Below are 21,810 nucleotides of genomic sequence, written 5' to 3' on the forward strand. Positions count from 1 at the left end.
GGCGAGTGAAGCAGGGAAAAGGCAGCAAGGAGGGTGGCACACTCGCTCCCAGAGGAAATCTGAGTGGACAGACGGTATCATTTTCAAAACTGGCCAGCAAAATGAGTCAACTATGAGCGTGTGACCCTGCAGGAGCCCGGGCCCGAGTGCTCTCAGACCCCTCCTGTCTCCCAGCTCACCTACCTGCAATTCCTTGCAACAGCCCGCAGACGTTGAAAATACTTTTCTTCATGATGCTTTGCACACACATGGTGAAGACGGACACCAGGGCCACCGTACAGAGAATGAAGATGCCCGTGGCTAAGAAAATAGCAGTGGCCTGCCAGAAGCCACTGGCAATTTCACTGAAGCTCTCAGCGTAGGGCCCGCACAATGTCTCCCGCTGGAAGTGTTGCACCCCAGGATTCCGGATGCAGCGGGCGTAGATGCCCAAGGTGGGGTGGGAGCGCTCCAAAGGGCCCCTATTCTCGTCATCGGGCTCAGCGTTGTTGCGAGGGTTGACTTTTCCAATTAGCCAGTCTGCGCTCATGAAGGCAATGAGCTCTGCAAAAGCCACCACAATACTCAGGAGGGTCCAGAGCATCGAGCGACAGGTAACAATGACATGACACATATTGATGTTCAAGGCAGAGAAAGAGTCAGGAGTCCACGGGGTTAATATAAGAAGGTCTGCAGGGAAGGCGGCTTAGGCGGTTGCTGGCTCAGGAGGCAGGCTCAGGAGGCAGTTGCTGCTCTGAGCATTCACTCCCACAGTGTGGGACTCCTTTCTCCAGGCTACTGGCAGCTGGGCTATCCAGGGCTGTCATGCTGCCATGTCGAGCTCCTGAGCTGGGCCAGCCTCACCTACAGGAGAGAAGGGAGGAGGCAGTTAGCAGGGACCAGACCCCGCCCCGCCCCTCGGCACCACCCTCTAGCAAACTTCAGGTCCCCCAACAGAAGTGTGAGCCTCCGGCCCAGCAACTCCCTGCACAGCTGACCTTCCCAATCAGCCCTCTTGCTCACACACCCAACCCTTCCCAGCCCTTGTCACCACCCCAGTCCCACAGAACCCCCCTACAGCAAATCCTGGTTCCCAGCCAGCATGCCGGCTGTTTTCAGCACATTTGCTGGTTTTCTTTGTTTCAAGTTCTCCCTCGCCATACTCTCAGAACTGTTTGTGGTGGTTACTCTTATCTCCAGGCAGCAAGACAGTAGAAAGAGGTCAATGCTGGTTCCTGCATCTACCCCAGAGGATCCTGTGCCATCTTTTATTAGAAGTCAGATAGCACGGGGATCCAGACGGGTCTAGATATGACTGGCAGTGAACTGTGTCAATGGACTGGCTACATTTTTAGTTTACAGGACTTTTTGCTTGCAGTTTTGGTACTTTGATAAGCTAAGTTTTCAAAAACTTGCAACAACTTTTGCTAAATGTTGGAAAGTAGCAACACCCAAATTTATTGACTAGGGATCGAGTTACTAGCAGAGGCACAGAGTATTTGCTTCATAGGTAAGTGAAGACTATAAAAGGGGACAGTACCATGAAAAGTGATTAATACATTTCTACCCAAACATTTTTTCACGCATTTCTCACAGGGTGAGTATTAGACAAAATACATTATACTAATTTAAACTCAAAAATAACAACTTGAAAAGTTCATGACTTACTCAGTTGGGAAAAATATTCACAACAGAGGCATTAATGACCATCAACTAAGTGTCATTACCACTGAGTAGACTTGTTGACGACAGAAACTTGCCCATGAAGAATGCATCTCTTGAACTATCCCAATTCGTCACATATGCCCCTGCCTGAGCCCCAACTCACCCAGGTCTGGAACTCAACATGCCCATTGTTTCACATCTCACAAGGACTCATTCTGTTCCCAAGGACAAATGGCTTCATTACCAGAGGGCTCTGCTCTAGCAGCTCAAGCCTCCTTCAGAGGGGACTGAACCCTAAACTGAGGTTGCAGTTGCTCATAGGCAGCCCCCACTTTCTGCCCCCCTTCTCCAAGGTCAGGAAGAATCAAGCAGACATCTGGGCGTAGGCCATGTACTGAATGATTAGATCTCATTAACCAAGGTCATGTCAACTCCATAAGAAGTACAAAGAGCCCTTGGCATGCTGGCAGCAGGGTGGGGCAGGAGTTATGGTGAGGGAGGGAAGTGGGGAAATAAGGAAGCCCAGTGTGTTTCTCCTCCAAGCTTGTGGCAGCCGACTGGGCAGTGCTCTCATAAAACACATCACATTTAAAAATTATCACATCACTGTAGTTATATAAGATGCTATTTGCGGAAATTTGCAGGCCCAATACTAGGAACACAAGCACATGATAATTGTTGGGTATGTGTGTGTGGGGGAGCTGTTTAAATGGGGCTGTGGGGAGCACTGGGGAAGGGATAGGTGGTGTGTTCCACAGCAATAGTTATGGACACCATCATGTCTGCATTCCAGCCCAGCCTCACTATCGTCTGGCCATGAAGATGCCTAACCTCTCCTAGGCTCATTTTCCTCATCCACCTCACACATAGGGTAAGGGTGTCCTGCCTCCCAATATTATTGAGGAATAAGCAAGACCGGTCCAGTCACCTCACAGAGTGCCTGGTATAGTGAATGCTCAACAAGTTCCAACTCCTTTATCTCAGAGGCTCTTTCCCTAACAAGGATGACACTGATCAGACAACAACGCAGCCCAAGGATTGTACTAAGTGAAGTCAGGAGAAGGACAAACACGGGATATGTGGAATATAGAGAAACAAAACAAAAGGTCAGATAGAGCCCCACCAATAACAAACCCCAGAAATTTGACTGAAAATGAGACCGCTTGAGGGAATGGGAGATGAGGGACGAGCAAAGCATGGAGGGGAAACAATGGACTATGGTGGATGACCGGGTGCTTGGTGGTGAGTGTGGCTGGTAACATACATCTGAAGAGGTGTGATCCTAGATCTCTAAATCATATACATCATGGTAAACTAGTGTTACTTCAATGAAAACAAGTAATAATTAAAAGAACAACAATGTAACCTATGGAGGTGTGCAGTACCCCGGCTATCCAGAGATGGGAGGTCACTTGTCTCTAAGTTTCCTTGGTGGGCTTCGAGGGCAGGATCCTGGGTTTCCCATTTACCCACTGCTCAACTCAGTTGTCAAACTAAAGCACGGAAAATAAACTAGCATCAGGGTAAAGGTAACACTCCCACTCACTCATTCTTACCCCCTCTTCTAATGTCACTAAATAGAAATGTCCTTTCAGAGGCCTTTGCCAAAACAAAAGTGTTTTTGGAGGAGTCTAAAATGAAAGCAATCATTCCAAATGAGAACAAGAAAACAAGTCTTGATGCCTCTCCAGGCCCCGAGGAACTGCACTCCCGCTGAGCGCACAGGCACTTTGAGCCAACAGGTGAAGGGCCAGCCCGTCAGCAAACAAGGCTTCTACAAAGTTTTCCACTTTGATTAGGAAACCAATTTATTGATACACAAGCTCAATCTCAATCCCTGCCCCTCCTCTTGTTTACTGAGACATAAAACCTCCATGTGTGTCCTCTTGTAGCGGCTCAGGACTGGTCCCTCTCCTCCCAGTGACCTGGCTCCACTGTCCTGCTCAGCAAGCTCTGCTCAGAGTCTGGAGCATTTAGATGGCCACTTCTGAAGAGAAAGGGTGGAAACTTCCAGCGAAGGGAAGACAACACATTCAGGCTTAGTCAACTGGTCCAAGGCAGGATTCTTTCAAGACTCATGCTAAATAAAGTTCAGAAAACGTAGTTCCCTATTCATTTGTGCTGAACAATCCCCCTTGCCCACTGCACTAAATTCTCACATCCATGCTGGAGTGAGGCCGTTATTCTCCTCTGTTTGAAACAGGGAGATAAGATGCACTCCAGCAAGGTTGCTAATTACTACGAGAGGAAGAGCAATCACCAGCAGCGCTGATGGACTAAAACTGCATTTCTAGAGGATCTAAGGAAAGCCCTCTCGGTGGTGGAAATGTAGCAAGGGGATTCGGTAGCTGTATGTGCTGTTAGGTGTCTCTGTTTGGCCTAATCACATATGCAGGAGAAGGGACCTGCTGAGACAACATCCACACCAAAGGGGAAATAGACCTTTCTGATAGATCTCGTTAAGCACAGAGATTCAGGCACAGAGCCCCCTGGCACAGTCACCCACTGCCATTCACTGTAACACCAGCTTCTCCAAGCTCACTACAGCCAGGCCTGCACTGACATCCCACGAAAGGGTCTTCCCTCCCTGGGCCACTACGCACATTTCCCCTCTAGGACATCTGGCTTCACTATCACATCCCTGATGGCTGCAGATCATGTGAGCAGCTCTCTGACTTTCAGAAAATCATGTGAGGATTGTCACAGCAGTTCCAGGGTAAAGCCTCATAGGAAGTAATAAGAGAAAAGGAACCACCACCACCAAACAAGTATCCTGGAGAAACCTACAGTAATACTACAGTCAGAATACAGAGCAAGGAGGAGGTGATGATGGGTTGGTGTGTGGGAGTCAGGCAAAGTCATGTTGGCTCAGAGTGAGTCCCAATATTTAGAGGAAGGGGGAAGGGTCACACAGACCTGAGTGTGGGGGTGGAGGGTAGTCACGTCCACCAGGGGCCCTGTCTGGGGCAGCTTCTGCAGTGACACAGAACCACCCAGCACAGTTGCAAAGTTCAGACACCCAGGAGCAAATTTACTTCAACCCAGATAGGTGGAAGCAAACTGAAAGGACTTCAAAACTTCACCAAAAAGCCCACACTCTCCACCATTACGAAGCGTGTGAATGAGGTCGTGATAAAGTTTGAAAAACATTACCTTGTTTCTTACTTGGTTATGTTTTTCAGTGTTAACATTAAATTTTACAGACATAAGCTGAAAAGAATAATGAACACCCAGATCTAACACTTGTTAACATTTTGCAACATTTGCTCCCTGGATCCATGGGGCACACACTCTAACACTCATTCAGAACGTTTGTTCTGAACCATTTGAAAATGAGTCACAGATGTCTTGACACTTCACCCCTAAATACTTTAGCATACACCTCCTAAAAATAAGGACATTTTCCTACTTAGCCACAATAAAATTCACACATCCAAGAAAACTGACAATAATTTCCTTATATCCTAGTCCATGTTCAAATTTCCCTACCCTGCCCCATTTTTATAGTTGTTTTCTTTCAACCATGACTGAATCAGGACTGACGGCTCATGCATTACCTTTGGACATGTCTTTAGTTTCTTTTCATCAAAACAATCCTCCCACTCCTAACCTATCCCTTCCTGGCCACATCCCTTCTCCCCCTGCCCCCAACATTGACATTACTTTTGAAGAAGCTATGTCAGTTGTCATAGGATAACCCCAAATGTCTGGATTGGTCTATTTCTCATGATGTCATTTAAACTTGTTCTCCATCCCCTGCTTTATAGAACCAGAGGCTAAATGTAAAGGCTAGTTTAGTTTAGATTCAGCTTAAACACTTTTGTGTAAGAATCTTTGGTAGGTTATGCTATGTAATTCCTACTGTATCATACCTGGAAGGAATGACTGGACTATACGTCAGAATCAGAATAATTTTATACATACATATATAGCTACTCATATCTATTCCTTGACTCTGCCTCTCTTGGGGTCTCGGCAGTTTCTCTGGATTCCACACTGAAGTCAGCCTTTGTCTTCAGCAATCTATTTCTACTTTGCAAGTAGCAAAATGGGGCTCCTTGTTACTGTCACCTTTCTTTATCTCCACCTGATAGTCTTGGACTTTGCTTCAGAAAACTACAAGTTTGGCCACATGGTTTTAGTTTCTTTTAAATTTCCCTCTTGTAGAGTTGGTACATGATCGGGACATGCTCAGCTGGCCATGGCCACTCCAAACGTCAGAAACTCTCAAAGAGGACCTTACCAATAGATCTAAGTAGTTTCAGGGATTCTGGACATTACCTTTCCCAGTACGGGTCCCTCTACAAGATACTTCTCTCTCCCTACTGAATGTTTTAGCTGCTCTCCTGCAAAGCTCCTGAACAAGCCTTCTTTTCTGGGCCTGGGCATCTAAGAAGCTCCTGCTCATTATCATTTGTTATTTAGTTTACTTACGCAGGCCATAAGTATATTTCTTTCTGAATACCCACTTCAATTCTTCCTGTAGCCAACCAATCTGCCTTCTGGGCACTCGTCCATAGAAGGGTCATTTTTAAACTTCCATCCTAAGGCACCAGCAGCCAAAGAGAACAGGTCCACTTAAGCTCACATTTTAAAATTTCTTTTCCTTCTCCCTAAATATCATCTAAAAATCTTTAGGAAGCAAGTCTTGGTGTCCTTTAGCTTCTGCTAGACAGAAGGGACTGAAGAACCGATTTCTAAGGTAGATGCTAAAGTGTGTTCAGATCCCGTAAGCTAGAGGCACTAGGCCCCTGCACAGTCTGTGGGGTATATACTGTGCACACTGGGGAATTTTGATTTGTTTAAATGGAATCAGAACTTGAACTTCAAGAGTTGCCTTTAGTGTCATTACATAATTTTAAACAAAAGGTGTTTGTCAAGTTCATAATGAATTCAGTATTAGGCACAATGTAAGTTTTAAAGTGAGCCTCCGTTGCCTTTCAGGATCAATAAGAAAGTAGTGAGTTTTAATGGAGAAAAGTACAAAAGGAAAGTAAGAACACGTACATATAAATCCACACACATCACCTTCTTCCCTGGTGTCCAAGAGTAGAAATACCAAAAGCCCTTTGTTTAAACAACAACTCAAAGAATAAAAAACCTCAGAGGATGGCTCCTCTAAGTGGACAGCTGGGCAGCCTCTCCCAGAGCTGGGGAGCATCACCATTCAGTCTTATAACAACTGCAGCTTTCTAGTCCCTTTTGTACAGGAGCAGGAAGAATCACTGCTTGTTCACAAGACAGAACTCCATAAGCCAGGTTCCCTTCCAACAGCTTAAGAAGGCCCAAATATGATAAATGGAGAGGATTAGACCATTTGTTCTTGCTGAGTCTTTCTCACACACTCGTAAAATACTAGAAACCCCAAGAATCAACTAGAATAAGAGTCCTTTCTGACTGGAAGCTTTTGGTAAGCTCTTCTGAAAGACTATTATTCTCTCAAATATTTCTTTGCCTCCTCAGAGGAGGATCATACTTTTCCACTCTAATGACATAAAGTCTGACCACTGGGCTTGCTTCAGCCCATGAAAATGACAGGTGCCACTTGAGAGCAGAAGTGCTTATGTGTTTCCCTCCCATGAGATCAGAAAAATCCCAGACAGAGACCTCTCCATCAGCCTGGTTGCCTGGCAATACAAAGCAGAGGCACAGCAGACCCTGGAGGGCCACTCAGTGTGGCTGGAAACCAGGTGGCCATTGTTGCCAATGCTGAGGCTTTAGGGCCACAGCGTACCCAACCTCTTCTGTCAGCTCAGGATCCTGGCAGAGTAGAAGTGCCACATGCTCTCTCTCTGTAGTGTGGGGTTAAATTCAACTTCACTATCCCCTACCATATATATGGCAAAGAACATTCTGAAATTAAACCATAAAAAAAGTCCTCTATCAATACACATTAAAGCTTGTCAACTATCTCCGAAGCATTCACTATTTAGTTCAAGAGGAAAGCTGCTACAATGATAATTTGGGTGTCTTCATACATTTGCTTTTGGGTTAATGAAGGCAAGTTCTAGAAAAAAGAAAAACAAATCTCTCTTCTGAGTCAGTGAGGACATCAGAAGTGACTCAGAGTGACAGCCTCAAGACTCACTTCCCGTATCAGGCGCTTCTCCCATTTCTTACCAAAGCGTCTGCACACACTTGGAGCTGCCTCCGCTGTCCTTTCTCTGCTTCTATTTCCTTTCACGCTTGGAGTGGCTCCAACCACCTCCTATCACCGCCAGTTAGGACTGCAACTAGGGTGTCTGCTTCCAGCAAGCCCAAGGAGAGCTCTGAGCTTGGTGACGGGGAGGGTGGGGCTGGGCTGCAGCTTGGACACACCCCAGGACCAGTGGTACACAGGGTGTTGGCACAGAAGGAAGACACAGCTGTGCAGAGGCCTGATTCCAACCTGCGGCAGGCGGGTCTTTCCAAGGGACCACAGGACTGGAGAGAGGGTACCAATGACAGAGGGGCACGAGACCACTGAGGAGAGCAGTGGGGGTGACAGAGGCTCTGGGACTGGAGCTGTGGACTGACAAGGAAATGGCAACCAGGAAGCAAAGTGGTCGGAGTGGGGAGAGTGAAAAGCTGGCTCAGTGTGGGCACGAGGTGGAAGTGTGAGTCACAGGGTGCCAAGGGCATGTGCACAGCTGAAATTGTTTTAGGTGATCTCCATCACAAAAGTCAGAATGTTTCTTTTAGGAATAATTATTTTGGAGACAAAGGAGAAGAATGAAGCATTCGGGTGAAAATGGGTGACTTCCATGAGGAAGACTTTTATCTGCTCCTGAGAACAGCCATCATCTTAAAAAGGAAGTTCTTTCAATTTAGGTCTTGCCTCCTTTTGAACTAAGTCATTTAAAAAAAAAACAACACAGAATTATGGTATCATTTTATAAACTCAAAAATTAGTACTAGACAGAAACATTAATCTGGAAGAGGTACAGGTAGTTTTAAAATGGCAAAAAAGATTTTCCCTTCCCTGTACCTTCTCTGGCCCTGAAAACCTGACGCATTAATGCTAATGACAGAAGAAAACTGCAGTGGTTAATGTTCAAGCTGGGGCTTTGTGTTGCGGTGCCAAGCAACCACCAAGGAGCTGAGGTGTAAGCGAAGGTGCACAGCCAAAGGACAGGCCAGCTGCAGGATCCACAGAGCAGGGCTTCTCACCTTCCAGCCCACCCAACGCCAAGTAGGAGCAATTCCCATGCAGCAGGCTCCATGCAAGACCGCACTGCAACAACACCCAAGCACATCACAAGGCTACCAGCTGCCAGTGGGTTTGCTTGCAAAGCAGCAGAGTGAGGCATTTGTCATTACCCACTAAAGGATATCATCAATGAGCTCGGCCTAATTAAAAAACAATAGCCTCATCTGGTTGCCAGTCATTGTCCATTTTTTTTCTTGTTAAACCCTCTATATTCTCACTGAGATCACGTCTGTTTCTGTCCAATACTGCCAAGTAGCTGCAGAATTAAGAAGGCTCTGTTCAGATTTCTTAGCCCATCACTAAAATGGTCAGACTCACTGTCTTTTATTTCACTTGTATGGATTCTGACCTTTCACGACCACACAGACAACTAGCAGCCCTAAGGTCTGCACTTCCTGAAAGCCAGTGAGCTGGGAGGGAGATCTGAAAATGGCCTAAGGCTCTGCCATCTAACCCACAAGAAAAGAGAAACAATATGCACAGGGTATGTGTTCATAAACTTGGCTCTTTCTAACTTTATGTATGAAAAATCTCTGCGCTGGTGCCTTATTTCTCATCTATTTAAGAACTATGAAATAGTGTGGGATCGGGAGTGCACAGACACAGGAACACACATTTTTAATGACAAATTAAAAAAAAAAAACCACCTAAAAAATGATCAAGACAGATTTGCATGCTGCCCCCATGCCCAGTCCATTAAACACCATCCATCTCGGTGATTTCACAGCAGCTCAAGCTACCCAGTGCTTTTCAACCTTCGCTAATGAGAATGCCAAATTCAAAACCATAGATGGGTCTAAACTTTCTACATTTATTAACTGGAGGAATTCCCCAGATATTTAGGATTCAAAGGGTGTTTTGAAAACAGATGGGCTTAAGCATAGCACCCAAGGAGAGGCAGACTCTTTGAGAAAAAGTCAGTCCCACGGAAAGCTGCCAGCACATCAGGTACCTAGAACACAGAGCCTTCTTTAAACCAGCTGCGGCAGCACCTACTGCGAGGCAGAATGGCCTGAGGACTGAAACCCTGCAGAGAGGGCGGGTGCTGTGAGCTTTCCTCATTGCAGCCTACATGAAGTCACTGCACACTCATAGTTCAAGGTCAGAGAAAACCGCTCTTTTGGAAGTCTGAATCCTTGCACTTGCTCACATGTTCCACTCCTCTTTCTGGGGACAGGGACTAGTTATTACAGCTTCTAACAATAGTGAGGCATGATAAATAGAGAAAGTTCAACTGGGTGCTGCAGAAGACTAAGTTGCTTAAAAAAAAAAAGCCAAAACTCTATATAGGGGGGAGCAGAAATGGCTTCAGGTTGACTTCTGTAACAGACCTGGCCCCCCCAATTCTCCTCCGTAGGCTGCAAAGCAAAGAGGAAGGCTGGGTTGACACACACATCCAGTGCTCTGCTCTGCAGGGGCCCCAGAGGCGCAGGCCATCATCCTCCCCAGCTAGCACCAAGCTGAGTGTGGGCTCACTGAGAACCCACAGGGCTCAGCAGGAGAAAGGTGCCAGGTGAGGGAGTGGGGAGGACAGTGGAGAAAAAAAGAGATTGTGCTTAGGTAATAAAAAAAGAGTGCCCTGCAAGGAGAGTGTGGAGGGACATAGTCAACAGACTCCAAGAAAACAGATGCCAACCAAGAATACTCTATCCCGCAAAGCTCTCCTTCCTCTTTGAAGAAAGAATATGGACTTTCCCAGACAAACAGAAACTCTGGAATTTCATGGCAACTAAACCCCCACTCCAAAAAATACTACAAGGAGTCCTAAAGCCAGAACCTCAGAGGGACGAATAACAATGAAAGAAGGCCAAAAAAAAAAAAAAGTTATTGAAAGAATAAATAAATAAAATCAAAGGAAAGACAAACACAATGGCAAATACAGATGTTAACATATCAATATTAACTCTAAATGTAAATGGACTAAACTCTTCAATAAAAAGACACAGAGTTGCAGCCTGGATTAACAAAACCCAACCTTTTGCTGTCTCCAGGAAACACATTTAGCTACAAAAGATAAAAATAGGCTCAAAGTTAAAGGATGGAAAACAATCCTACAAGCAAATGGACCAAAAAAGAAAGCAGGAACAGCTATACTTATATCAGATAAAACAGATTTCAAACTCAAAAGGATAAAAAGAGACCCCAATGGTCACTACATTATGATCAAGGGGACAATACTTCAAGAAGAAATAACACTCATTAACATATACTCACCAAACGAAGGAGCACCAAAATATATCAGACAACTGTTGTCCTCTCTGAAAACAGACATCAGAGAAAACACATACGTAGTGGGAGACTTCAACACACCACTATCAACAATGGATAGATCAACAAGACAAAAAATAAGTAAAGAAACCAAAGCTCTAAATAAGGACCTAGAGCAATTGGGCTTAACAGACATCTATAGAACACTAAACCCCAAAAAAATGGAGTACACTTTTCTCAAGCGCACACGGATCATTCTCCAGGATCGATCACATACTGGGGCACAAGACAAACATCAACAGATACACCAAGATTGAAATCATATCAACCATCTTTTCTGACCATGAAGGCATCAAACTAGAAATAAACCATAAAAAGAAGGCAAGGAACTTTCCTACTTCATGGAGATTAAAAACCACACTACTGGAAGACCACTGGACTAATGAGGAGATGAAAGAAGAAATTAAAAAATTTTTTGAATTGAACGACAAGGAGGACACCAATATCCTAAATGTATGGGATGCAGCAAAAGCAGTAATAAGAGGAAAATATATAGCAATAGAAGCTCACATCAAGAAACAAGAAAGAACTCAAAGAAACAACCTAATCTCGAAGCTCAAAGATCTAGAAAAAGAACAACAAAAAAACCCCAAAACCAGTAGAAGAAAAGAAATAATAAAAACCAAAGCAGAAATAAATGAAATTGAAACTAAAAAAACAATCCAAAAGATCAATGAAACCAAGAGCTGGTTCTTTGAAAAAATCAATAAATAGACAAACCCCTAGCCAGGCTCACAAAGGAAAAAAGGGAGAAAGCACAAATAAACAGGATCATCAATGAAAGAGGAGAAATCACAACGGACACAGCAGAAATCAAAAGAATAATCAGTAACTACTATGAACAGTTATATGGAAACAAGTTTAACAATCTAGAGGAGATGGACAAATTCCTACAACTCTACAATCACCCAAAGCTAGATAAAGAAGAAATAGAACACCTAAACAGACCAATTACAATTAGCGAAATTGAAATGGTAATCAAAAACCTCCCCAAAAACAAAAGCCCAGGACCTGATGGATTTACAAATGAATTCTACCAAACATTCAGAGACGAATTGGTGCCTATCCTTCACAAACTCTTCCAAAAAATTGAGAAGGAAGGGACAATACCAAACACGTTCTATGAAGCCAACATTACACTAATACCAAAACCGAACAAGGACAACACAAAAAAGGAAAACTACAGGCCAATCTCCCTAATGAACACTGATGCAAAAATCCTCAATAAAATTTTAGCCATCAGAATCCAACAATGTATCCATAAGATAATTCACCACGACCAAGTAGGATTCATTCCAGGGACACAAGGATGGTTTAACATCCGAAAATCAATCAACGTTATCCAACACATCAACAAAAAGAAATATAAAAACCATATGATAATATCAATAGATGCTGAGAAAGCTTTCGACAAAGTGCAACACCCATTCATGATAAAAGCCCTTGAAATTCTTGGGATACAAGGAACATACCTTAACATCATAAAGGCCATCTATGACAAGCAAACAGCCAGTATCATTCTCAATGGTGAAAAGCTGAAAGCAATTCCATTAAGATCTGGAACAAGACAAGGATGTCCACTCTCACCACTGCTTTTCAATATAATACTGGAAGTCCTAGCCAGAGCAATAAGACAAGAGAAAGACATCCAAGGAATCCAAATAGGAAAAGAAGAAGTCAAACTATCACTCTTTGCAGATGATATGATAATATACATAGAGAACCCCAAAAACTCCACAGAAAAGCTAATTCAACTCATCAATCAGTTCAGTAAAGTGGCAGGATACAAAATCAACACGCAAAAGTCAGTAGCCTTCCTATACACAAACAATAAATCTGAAGAAGAAGAAATCAAAAAAACCATCCCTTTCGTTATTGAAACAAAAAAAATCAAATATTTGGGAATAAATCTAACAAAAGAGGTAAAGGACCTATACAAAGAAAACTATAAAACACTGTTAAAAGAAATAGAAGAAGACACAAAGAAATGCAAAGACATCCCCTGCTCATGGATTGGAAGAATAAACATTATTAAAATGGCCATCCTTCCAAAAGCAATATACAGATTCAATGCTATTCCAATCAAAATTTCAATGTCATTCTTCAAAGAAATAGAACAATTATTGATCAAATTCATATGGAATCACAAAAAACCCCGAATAGCCAAAGCTCTCCTGAAAAAAAAAGAAGGGAATGGAGGCATCACACTCCCAGACTTCAAACTATACTACAAAGCCATAATCATCAAAACTGCATGGTATTGGAACAAGAACAGACATACAGACCCATGGAATCGAATAGAAAATCCAGAAATAAACCCACAGATTTATGGTCAACTAATCTTTGACAAAGGAGCAAAGACTATGCATTGGAGTAAAGAAAGTTTGTTCAATAAATGGTGCTGGGAAAACTGGGTCGCTACATGCAAAAGAATGAAGCTTGACCACTACCTCACACCATACACAAAAATCAACTCAAAATGGATTAAAGAATTAGACATAAGACCTGAAACCATAAAATATATAGAAGGAAATATAGGCGAAACACTACGTGATTTGCACATCAAAGACATCTTTACAGACACATCACCCAAAGCAGTGATAGTGAAGGCGAAGATAAACAGCTGGGACTACATCAAATTAAAGAGCTTCTGCACAGCAAAAGAGACAATAACAAAAACAAAGAGAAACCCCACCAACTGGGAGAACATTTTTGCACACAACACTAATGATAAAGGACTGATCACAAAAATCTGCAAAGAGCTGATGAGACTCAACAACAACAAAGAAAATAATCCAGTCAAAAAATGGGCAGAAGAGCTAAAAAGAAACTTCTCTGAAGAGGAAATGCAAATGGCCAACAGGCATATGAAAAAATGTTCAACATCGGGCCTCCCCGGTGGTGCAGCGGTTGAGCACTGGGTTGCGAAGCTGCCCGCGGCCTCTGCGGCGCCGGTTCGATCCCCGGCTGCTCCCCGGCCACTGGAGGAGGGTCCCACATGGCGCGCAGACCTCTCCTGCCGCCCGCTGCTCCCCTCAGCAGTGTACTTCGGTCCTTCTGCCTGCTCTGCTCCCCGCTCTGGCTCTGGTGAATTCTCTCACCCTCCCGCGCTTCTGACTGTACCCAGTGCATGTATAAACAAACCATCAAATAAATAAATAAATAAAACATGCCTCTATAAAAAAAAAAAAATGTTCAACATCACTTGTCATCTTGTCATCAGGGAAATGCAAATCAAAACTACCATGAGATACCATCTCACACCAGTGAGAATGGCACATATTAAAAAAACTAGCAACAACAAATGTTGGCGAGGGTGTGGAGAAAAAGGAACTCTTCTGCACTGTTGGTGGGAGTGCAAACTGGTCCAACCACTGTGGAAAGCTGTGTGGAGATTTCTGGACCTACTAAACATAGAGCTTCCATATGATCCAGCAATTCCACTCCTAGGTATTTACCCAAAGGACACAGAAACATCAATTCCAAAGAACACCTGCACCCCTATGTTTATAGCAGCACTATTTACAATAGCTAAGCTTTGGAAACAACCCAAATGCCCAAAAATAGATGACTGGATCAAGAAGATGTGGTACATATATACCATGGAATATTACTCAGCATTCAAAAAAGATAAACACATGCAATTTGCAGCAACATGGATGGCGCTGGAAGGGATCATGCTCAGCGAAATAAGCCAAAAAGAAAAAGAAAAATACCGGATGGTCTCACTCATAGCAGGAATCTAGAAAACTTAAATAAGGGACCAGGAAAATGAATAACTATAAGAAAGTGAAAATCAAAATCAACAAAAAACTATGAACCAGAGACACTTTTAGGGGGGCAGGGGCGGGAGGGGAGGGATTGGGGTCAGAATGGGGGCGCTGCAATTGTATGGGGAATATAACAGTAAAATTTATTATCTAATAAAAAAAAAAAAGAGTGCCCTGGGGTGCTTGAGGCCGTTAGACTTTACCATAAACCATTTCCTTTAGTCCTGGTCGCCCCTGGCCTTGTAAGGAGACACCCAAACCAGCAGAGAAGGTTCTTTCTCCATATCCCAAGTGCCATGATCTCCCACAAGTAGTGTGGCTGAAAATGTGGGACCCTCGCCGGTGGCCGGGGATCGAACTGGCGCTGCAGAGGCTGCAGGCAGCCTCGCAACCCAGTGCTCAACCGCTGTGCCACCAGGGGAGCCCCCTGGTTTCTTTCCTTCTTACATACTTGTTTCCTGTTATAGCTAAGCAAAAATGCTTGAGCATGAAGAATGTCAGAGTCATATGCCAAAGGACAGAATACATATTTTAAAATGTATTTATATTTAAATATACCTATTTAAGAAGAATGCCAACCGACTAACAGAAGCACATTAGTGTGAGCGTGGCAGTTGGAGAAATCACAACGTAAGTCTTAGTTTTATGCAGTCACAAGTCATATCCCTTTTATTTCAAAACATAAACCATATGAAACTGTCCTATAAAATTAATGTTTGCTGCTGTTTATTCTCTGCTCCTTGGTGAATTATTAAAGTCAAACAGTGTATTTCTCTCATCAGTTATAAATGGCCCCAGAAGGCTGATTTTCATCCACCCAGGGGCACTTATTTCTGAGAAGTATTCTTATTAATGATCTAATAAAATGTCTTGTTTTGTTATGATCAACCAAATTATTCAAATGATGTTTAAAAATCCAACACTCCAACCCTACAGCCTGATGATAAAGCTGATGACTGACATTAATTTAAAGTGATTTTCAATTTTACTTGGCACTCACTGAGATCATGGATGGAATAAAATTTTTTTCTAAAATTTAAGTCCCAATGCTGTCAAAAACAATATTTTACCAAGATCAGTAAAACTGATCTAATTATAATGATAATTGCAGATCACAAAGGCCAGGGATGCGAAGCTCTGGTAGACAAATCTTTTGGTGGTCAACAACACGCATTGTAAGTGGGTAGGCTGCAGCCATGGGCTGTGAGAATAAAGCTATGCCAACGAGAACACTCGCAAACACTTCCTCGTTCACCCCTCCTAACTTCCTGACCTTTGTTCCTAAGTGCCCTTTGGTGGAGATGACCATTCATAGAAGCAAGGGCTAAGCCGTGGGTCTCCACAATAATGGGAAGGAATGACAGTACAGCTGGGTAGAGGGCTGTGCACAAAAACACCTGCCACCCTCAGCAAGAAACAAGGGATCAGGTGCGTAGCAGGGCAGAAGCTGTGGCTGTCCCAGGTGATGGGTGAAAAGGCACCAACTCCACAGATATAGCCCTTATTTTCCCCAGGACCAAGAATATTTGATTTCTTGATTTTTCCTCTGTTCTGGTCTCATTAAATACCAGTTATCTCTGAAATTCATGCTCATTGAATATTTTCTAAAACTAAAGCCCTTAAAAAGGAGTCTCATAATTGCTGGTTCCTCAAATTGGAAAATTCATATTAATATGCATTTGCTGATTCTTGTGACTTGCAAGAGCCAAATTATGTTTAGAGTTAGCAAGTAAGTCCAGAGGGGAGGCTCTCCTTGCTCAAGGTCTGACTGCCCAAGGTGTACGGATGGACAAGCTAGGGTGATGGAGTTGGAGGGGACTGGTAGGGAGGAAACCCAAAGGAACTTACCCTTAGAAACTGCCCTTCAAGCTGGAATGGGAAACAAGCAGCAATGATAAAGAGGGAGGCCTGAGGAACAAGGGCAGGCCCCCAAGAACCCAGTGTGCTAGGCAGGGAGGCAGAACTGCAGGGGAGACAATCTTGAGAAAGCCATGATAAGGTTTTATCAGGAACAAAATAACTTGGAAGCAAATGATGGTAATTTAATTCAAATTGGAGAGCTGCAGTTGGAGGGGAAAAAATGGTCGTCGTTTTCCTGCTTCTGTTGGATAATCCAAGATGGCTGCATAAAAACACGTCTTAGAAGGCAGCTGACGGGGCTTATGTTCTGAGTTAAATCGAAGTGGTACTGATAACATGTATTTGGGGTGTGTGTGTGTGTGTGTAAACAGACATAATGACTGAGAGGGTGAATGAAATTTAATCCACACAGATCTGCCAGATAATAAGTATGATGAACTTTAAACAAAAGAATTAATATTAATTTCCTGCTTGAAAAGCCCCTTTTACCCATTCAAACTCACTTTTTAACTTATAGGAAGTGTGACTGGCTTTCAGATCCAAATTCTATCAAAGAGGGAAACTGCTAGCACAGGTTTAGGTAGTTTTAAAAAACATGCTCCATTTGATATCAAGCCCACATGGTTTTACATGGCAGGGGGACTGGCAGGTTCACTTGCTGCCTTCTTTTTCTATGTCAGAACTAGAATTTTCTGGTTCTACATCACCAGGCCTCACCATCAGTAGTGGAGCTCATTATCATTCAAAGGGGCAGTTTGCACTTGATATAATGTGTTATATATGGCTCAGGAGAAAAAAAAACAAAACGATCACCACCGTAGGGGAAGAATCTGTGAGTATAAAGTATAATTCCAAAAAGAAATTTGCTATCTGTTTTGCAATATATCCCTTCCCACTAAATTCTCCCTCAGTTCGTGGTCACAGAGGACCTTTTCCTGAGAGGAAGGAGGGGGTTCTGATGATATGATTGAGAAATGATGAGCTTTTCATCTCAGGTAGACATTTAATTTATCGAGGTGCTGTAGGGAGCCTAAATTCTGTGTCAGAAAGACAACAACATCGACATAGCCTGCCTGGGAGTGGCCATTCTTTAGGAAGAGCATGGCCAAGCCCAGGAACCAAGTGCTGAATTTCTGCCTCTAGAGAAAGCAAAAGAGAGATCACAATCACGGACCGTCAGCAGTAACTTCTGTGTCTGTTCACATGCCCTGTTCTGAGCCAGTGCCGGGACACCAAAATGACGACACCTCATCCTCAAAGGGGTCAGAGGCTTGTGGGGTCACAGTTAAGTCAGCAGTGGGCACAGTACGAAGAGCTGGGTGCCATGGAAATGGTAAGGAGTTGTGCCCTGTTCTGCATGGAGGCAGAGAGGCCACCGACAGGAGCAGTGAGTCAGGCCCTGCTCAGATCAGTGTTGTCCCACCATGCAAAGGGGCCAGGGCAGGAATGTAGCTGGAGGAGGAAGAGGAGACACACTGTGAGGGCTGGCTATGCTATATTTGGGGTGCTAAACTGTGTCCACATTATGAAGGGCTCCAACAATATTTTCAGCATACAAGTGACAAAGTCAAACTTGCCTTTCAAAAAAAATCATCTCTTGCACACTTGCAAGCGTTAGACAAGTAAAGAGTGCATGTACACTTGCACATATGCACGCACAGGCCCACAGGGCTCTGGGGGGAGCTGGAAATGCCAGGTCTGTGCAAAGGGCAGAATTAAGCACTAGACCAGAGGACGCATGCAGTGATGTGGTACGGGTAGAAGAGGGGGCACATCTGGAGGGCCAGGAAAGCCATTCGGAAAATCTTACAGTGACTGAGGTAGGAGGGGGTGAGCACTAGAATTACTGCCATAGACGGGGGCAGGTTTAAGAAATGTTTAGCATGGGGCCTCCCCAGTGGTGCAGCGGTTTGAGTGCAGGGCTGTGAAGCTGTCCGCAGCCTCCGCAGCGCTGGTTCGATTCCTGGCCGGCCAGGGAGATTCCCACATGGCGAGGCAGACCTCTCCTGTCTCGCCCACTGCTCCCCTCAGCAGTGTATTTCATTTGTCTGCCTGTTCTGCTCCCCGCTCTGTCTCTGGTGAATCCTCTCACCCTCCTGCGACTCTGGACTATATCCCAGCTCTGTATAAATAAAAAATAAATCTTTAAAAAAAATGTTTAGCAGGGACAGTGAGACTCGGAGTCTAACTGGCTAAGGATGACTCCCAGATTTCTGTGCAAGTACTTGAATGCTTCCATTCCTTGGAATAATAATGTTGCAGAAGGGACGTTCTGGGGGAGATCATGTTGTCTGGTCTGAGCAAAAGGAACCTGAGATCTATGGGGACATACTTCAGGCACTTGGAGATTTGGGAACTCCCAAATCGAGGAGAGCCATGAATGAGTTCGCCTGACATGAAGGCTGGAGTAAGAAGAAAGGAGGACCAGGGATGTACCTTGGAGATCCCAGAAAACTGGCAAAGAGTTGAGAAGCAGACAAAATGAGATGAATGAAGAGGAATGTGCTGGAAGGCAATGCAAAGAGACAGCCGCATGGGGTGTCTGTGGCCAGCAGAGACCAGCAGCCCACAATGCTGTTCACGTCCTGTGATTCAAACACTGGGTCCTAAAAAGCAGTTAGAAACCACTGAAAAGGAACTAAAGTCAGTTTTGCTATGGTCTGAAATACACTTCAAACTGCTGTGCATTGCATTTTAGCTAGATCCTCAATTTTCTGGCCCCAAGCATTTAATTAAAAGGGAAAAAAGTCCCAAGGATGACTTTATCTGAAGAGTCAGTACAGTAAACAGGCAGCGAGCACAAGGTCAAGATGAGGAAGAATGTGAACAATACAGTGCCCTGGTGCTGCGGGGGGCGTGAGGAGGGACTGAGGGAAGGAAACGAGCCGGACAATGCACAGATGTCTACGTTTTTGCTGCCAGGAGTTCAGACAAACAGGAAGACCTTAAACTTCTCCAACTGGGAATGCTTGCTTTTGCCTGATGAGCAGAGAGGCTGAGCACATGACTGGAACACAAAAACAGAAGGTTGTGATTAAGGCTGCGAGAGCCGCTCCACACGGGACCAACTTGCAGTCTCATTCTTGTGGAGGCCTGAGACCAGCTCAGCCTGTGCCCTGACCATGCCCCCTCAGCCAGTGGCCCTCTCTTCTGGGCTGGTCCATAGTGTTTGGGGAGCAATGGTCTATGTGACCATCTAGACTGTGTCCACTCACGGGACCCACACAAGGCACCATAATTCACAATTTTAAAAGCTCCTGCAGACCTCCAGAAGAGAATTTATGTGTATGAACCTTCTAAGGGGGATCCAAAGAAATAATCTCTGGTGTAATTCTCCAGTGACCTGCACTGTTCTAATACCAAGATGGTGCCATAAGAATTGTTAGAAATCCTATGCATGTGAAAACTAGCAATTTCATGCAATGCTTTCTCCTTGTAAATAGCTATTTATATAACATTTTTCTTCCTATTAAGTTTTAAGTAGTTTTTAAAACTATGCAAATAAGAACTATCTCTTGAGATAAGTAAAGTTTAGGCCATCACCTGGAATGTAACCCCTTAACTACTGACCACAAAGGCTTTGCTGTATTTCTAACAGGGTTTCCTAATCTCAGCACTTTCAACCCGAACAGCTGGATAAATTTTTGTTCTGGGGGCCTGTCCTGTAAGTTATAGGTTGTTTAACAGAACCCTAGCCTCTTCCTACTATAGGCCAGAAGCCCCCTCCCAGATGTGAAAATAAGGATACTGCCAAACACTCCCGGGGAACAATTCTGATTTAGAAGGCACTCGGGATCTAGATGAGATGAGGTTCACACGCGAGGAATAAAATTGGGCAAATAATTAACCTTCCCATGTCTCAGTTTCCCCACTTGTAAAATGGGGATAACACTACCTACTCCATAGGGTTGATATGAAGATTAAAGGTGAAAATACATGTAGAATGCTTTACACAGAGGCTGGCACACAGTAATCACTTAGTAAATGGGAGCAGTGATAAAAATTAAAGAACAGAGTTGTAAACCCATGACCTTGGAAGACAGACGGAACAGAGTAGGTCACTCATCTGCCATTTGGTAAGAGCAGGCCACCCACATAGCTCATGTTTCAACAGTCTGTATGAAGGTACTTGCGGCTAGTATGCTAGAAACACAGCCACTCATTAACGCTAACCTTAATGGAAATCAAGTTGCTTTAATCCTTTGGGGGCTAAAAAAAGGGGGTAGTAATAAAGAGAAAGTAAATGAAATGGAAAAACAACTTAGAGAGAAATATCCTGACACAAAGAAAAAAGGCAAAAACACTGTTTAAAAACTTCTTGGACCACACATGAAAATGTACATGCTGAATTTGGGGACAGGGTGCCCCGGTTAGAGTCAGTGAGCACTAGATAGTGGAAGATGGTCACGGGAAGAACAAGATGCTCAGAAGTGGATGCAGTGAAGAGACAAAGTGATTGAGGGGGAAGATGTGAGTGCTGTGGAGACTCTCTGACCACAAGCTGTCTTATAGCTTGTTCCTGTCAACACAGCCGGGCCTGCTAAAGAGAGTGACAAGAGTCCCACGGGGTGACTCCAGCATCTACTGTCTGTGAGATGGGCGACTAGGAGCTTCAGACCAGGATCACTTCTGCTAGCTGTTCCCTGGTCCTTCAGTGGGATCGGTGCGATACTGACACCACCACCCCCTGTTCAGTCTCCCCACCAGCATCCGTGGCCCCTGGCTACCCCCACCACCTCTCCACACAGAGGACAGGCAGCCATCCCACCAACTCAGCCCGCCATGTTTGTGCCTCACAGGGTGGCTGAAGTACTCAGAAGGCAAATGCTGTAGTCAATCAGAATCGGCATCAAAAGCTTCCTGGGTGCGGAAAAAGTTAGTGACTTTTTCAGTAGCTGAAATAACCGTTTTAAAAGTTATCTGACTCACAGAGAACACATCACTACATTGGCTCTATCGCCTAACTGGCCATTGGAAAATACAGCCCAGTCTTTGTGAGACAAAGCCTAGAAATCCCTAGTGAAATACTCTGCACCACTGTCTTTTTTTTTTTTCCTGACTTATGATTTACTTATATCT

At 44.1% G+C, this 21,810-nt stretch overlaps 1 protein-coding gene across 5 annotated transcripts in view; it reads right to left on the minus strand.

The window, feature by feature from the left end:
* LHFPL2 (LHFPL tetraspan subfamily member 2) overlaps positions 1-21,810 on the minus strand; it is a 148,223-nt gene that overhangs the window by 25,189 nt on the left and 101,224 nt on the right. For 4 of the 5 annotated variants that reach the window (XM_054688485.1, XM_037529055.2, XM_054688484.1 and 1 more), the window contains one exon: positions 184-843. In XM_054688485.1, coding sequence (XP_054544460.1) covers positions 184-613 — 430 coding nt within the window. In that variant the 5' untranslated portion in view covers positions 614-843. Of the gene's footprint in view, positions 1-183; positions 844-7,764; positions 7,902-21,810 lie in introns of those variants that run through there. The other variant, XM_037529056.2, reaches the window with a different exon arrangement.

This window comes from Talpa occidentalis, unplaced genomic scaffold (assembly GCF_014898055.3).
Source record: "Talpa occidentalis isolate TD23 unplaced genomic scaffold, MPIMG_talOcc4v2.1 talOcc4.6, whole genome shotgun sequence".
NCBI lineage: Eukaryota > Metazoa > Chordata > Mammalia > Eulipotyphla > Talpidae > Talpa > Talpa occidentalis.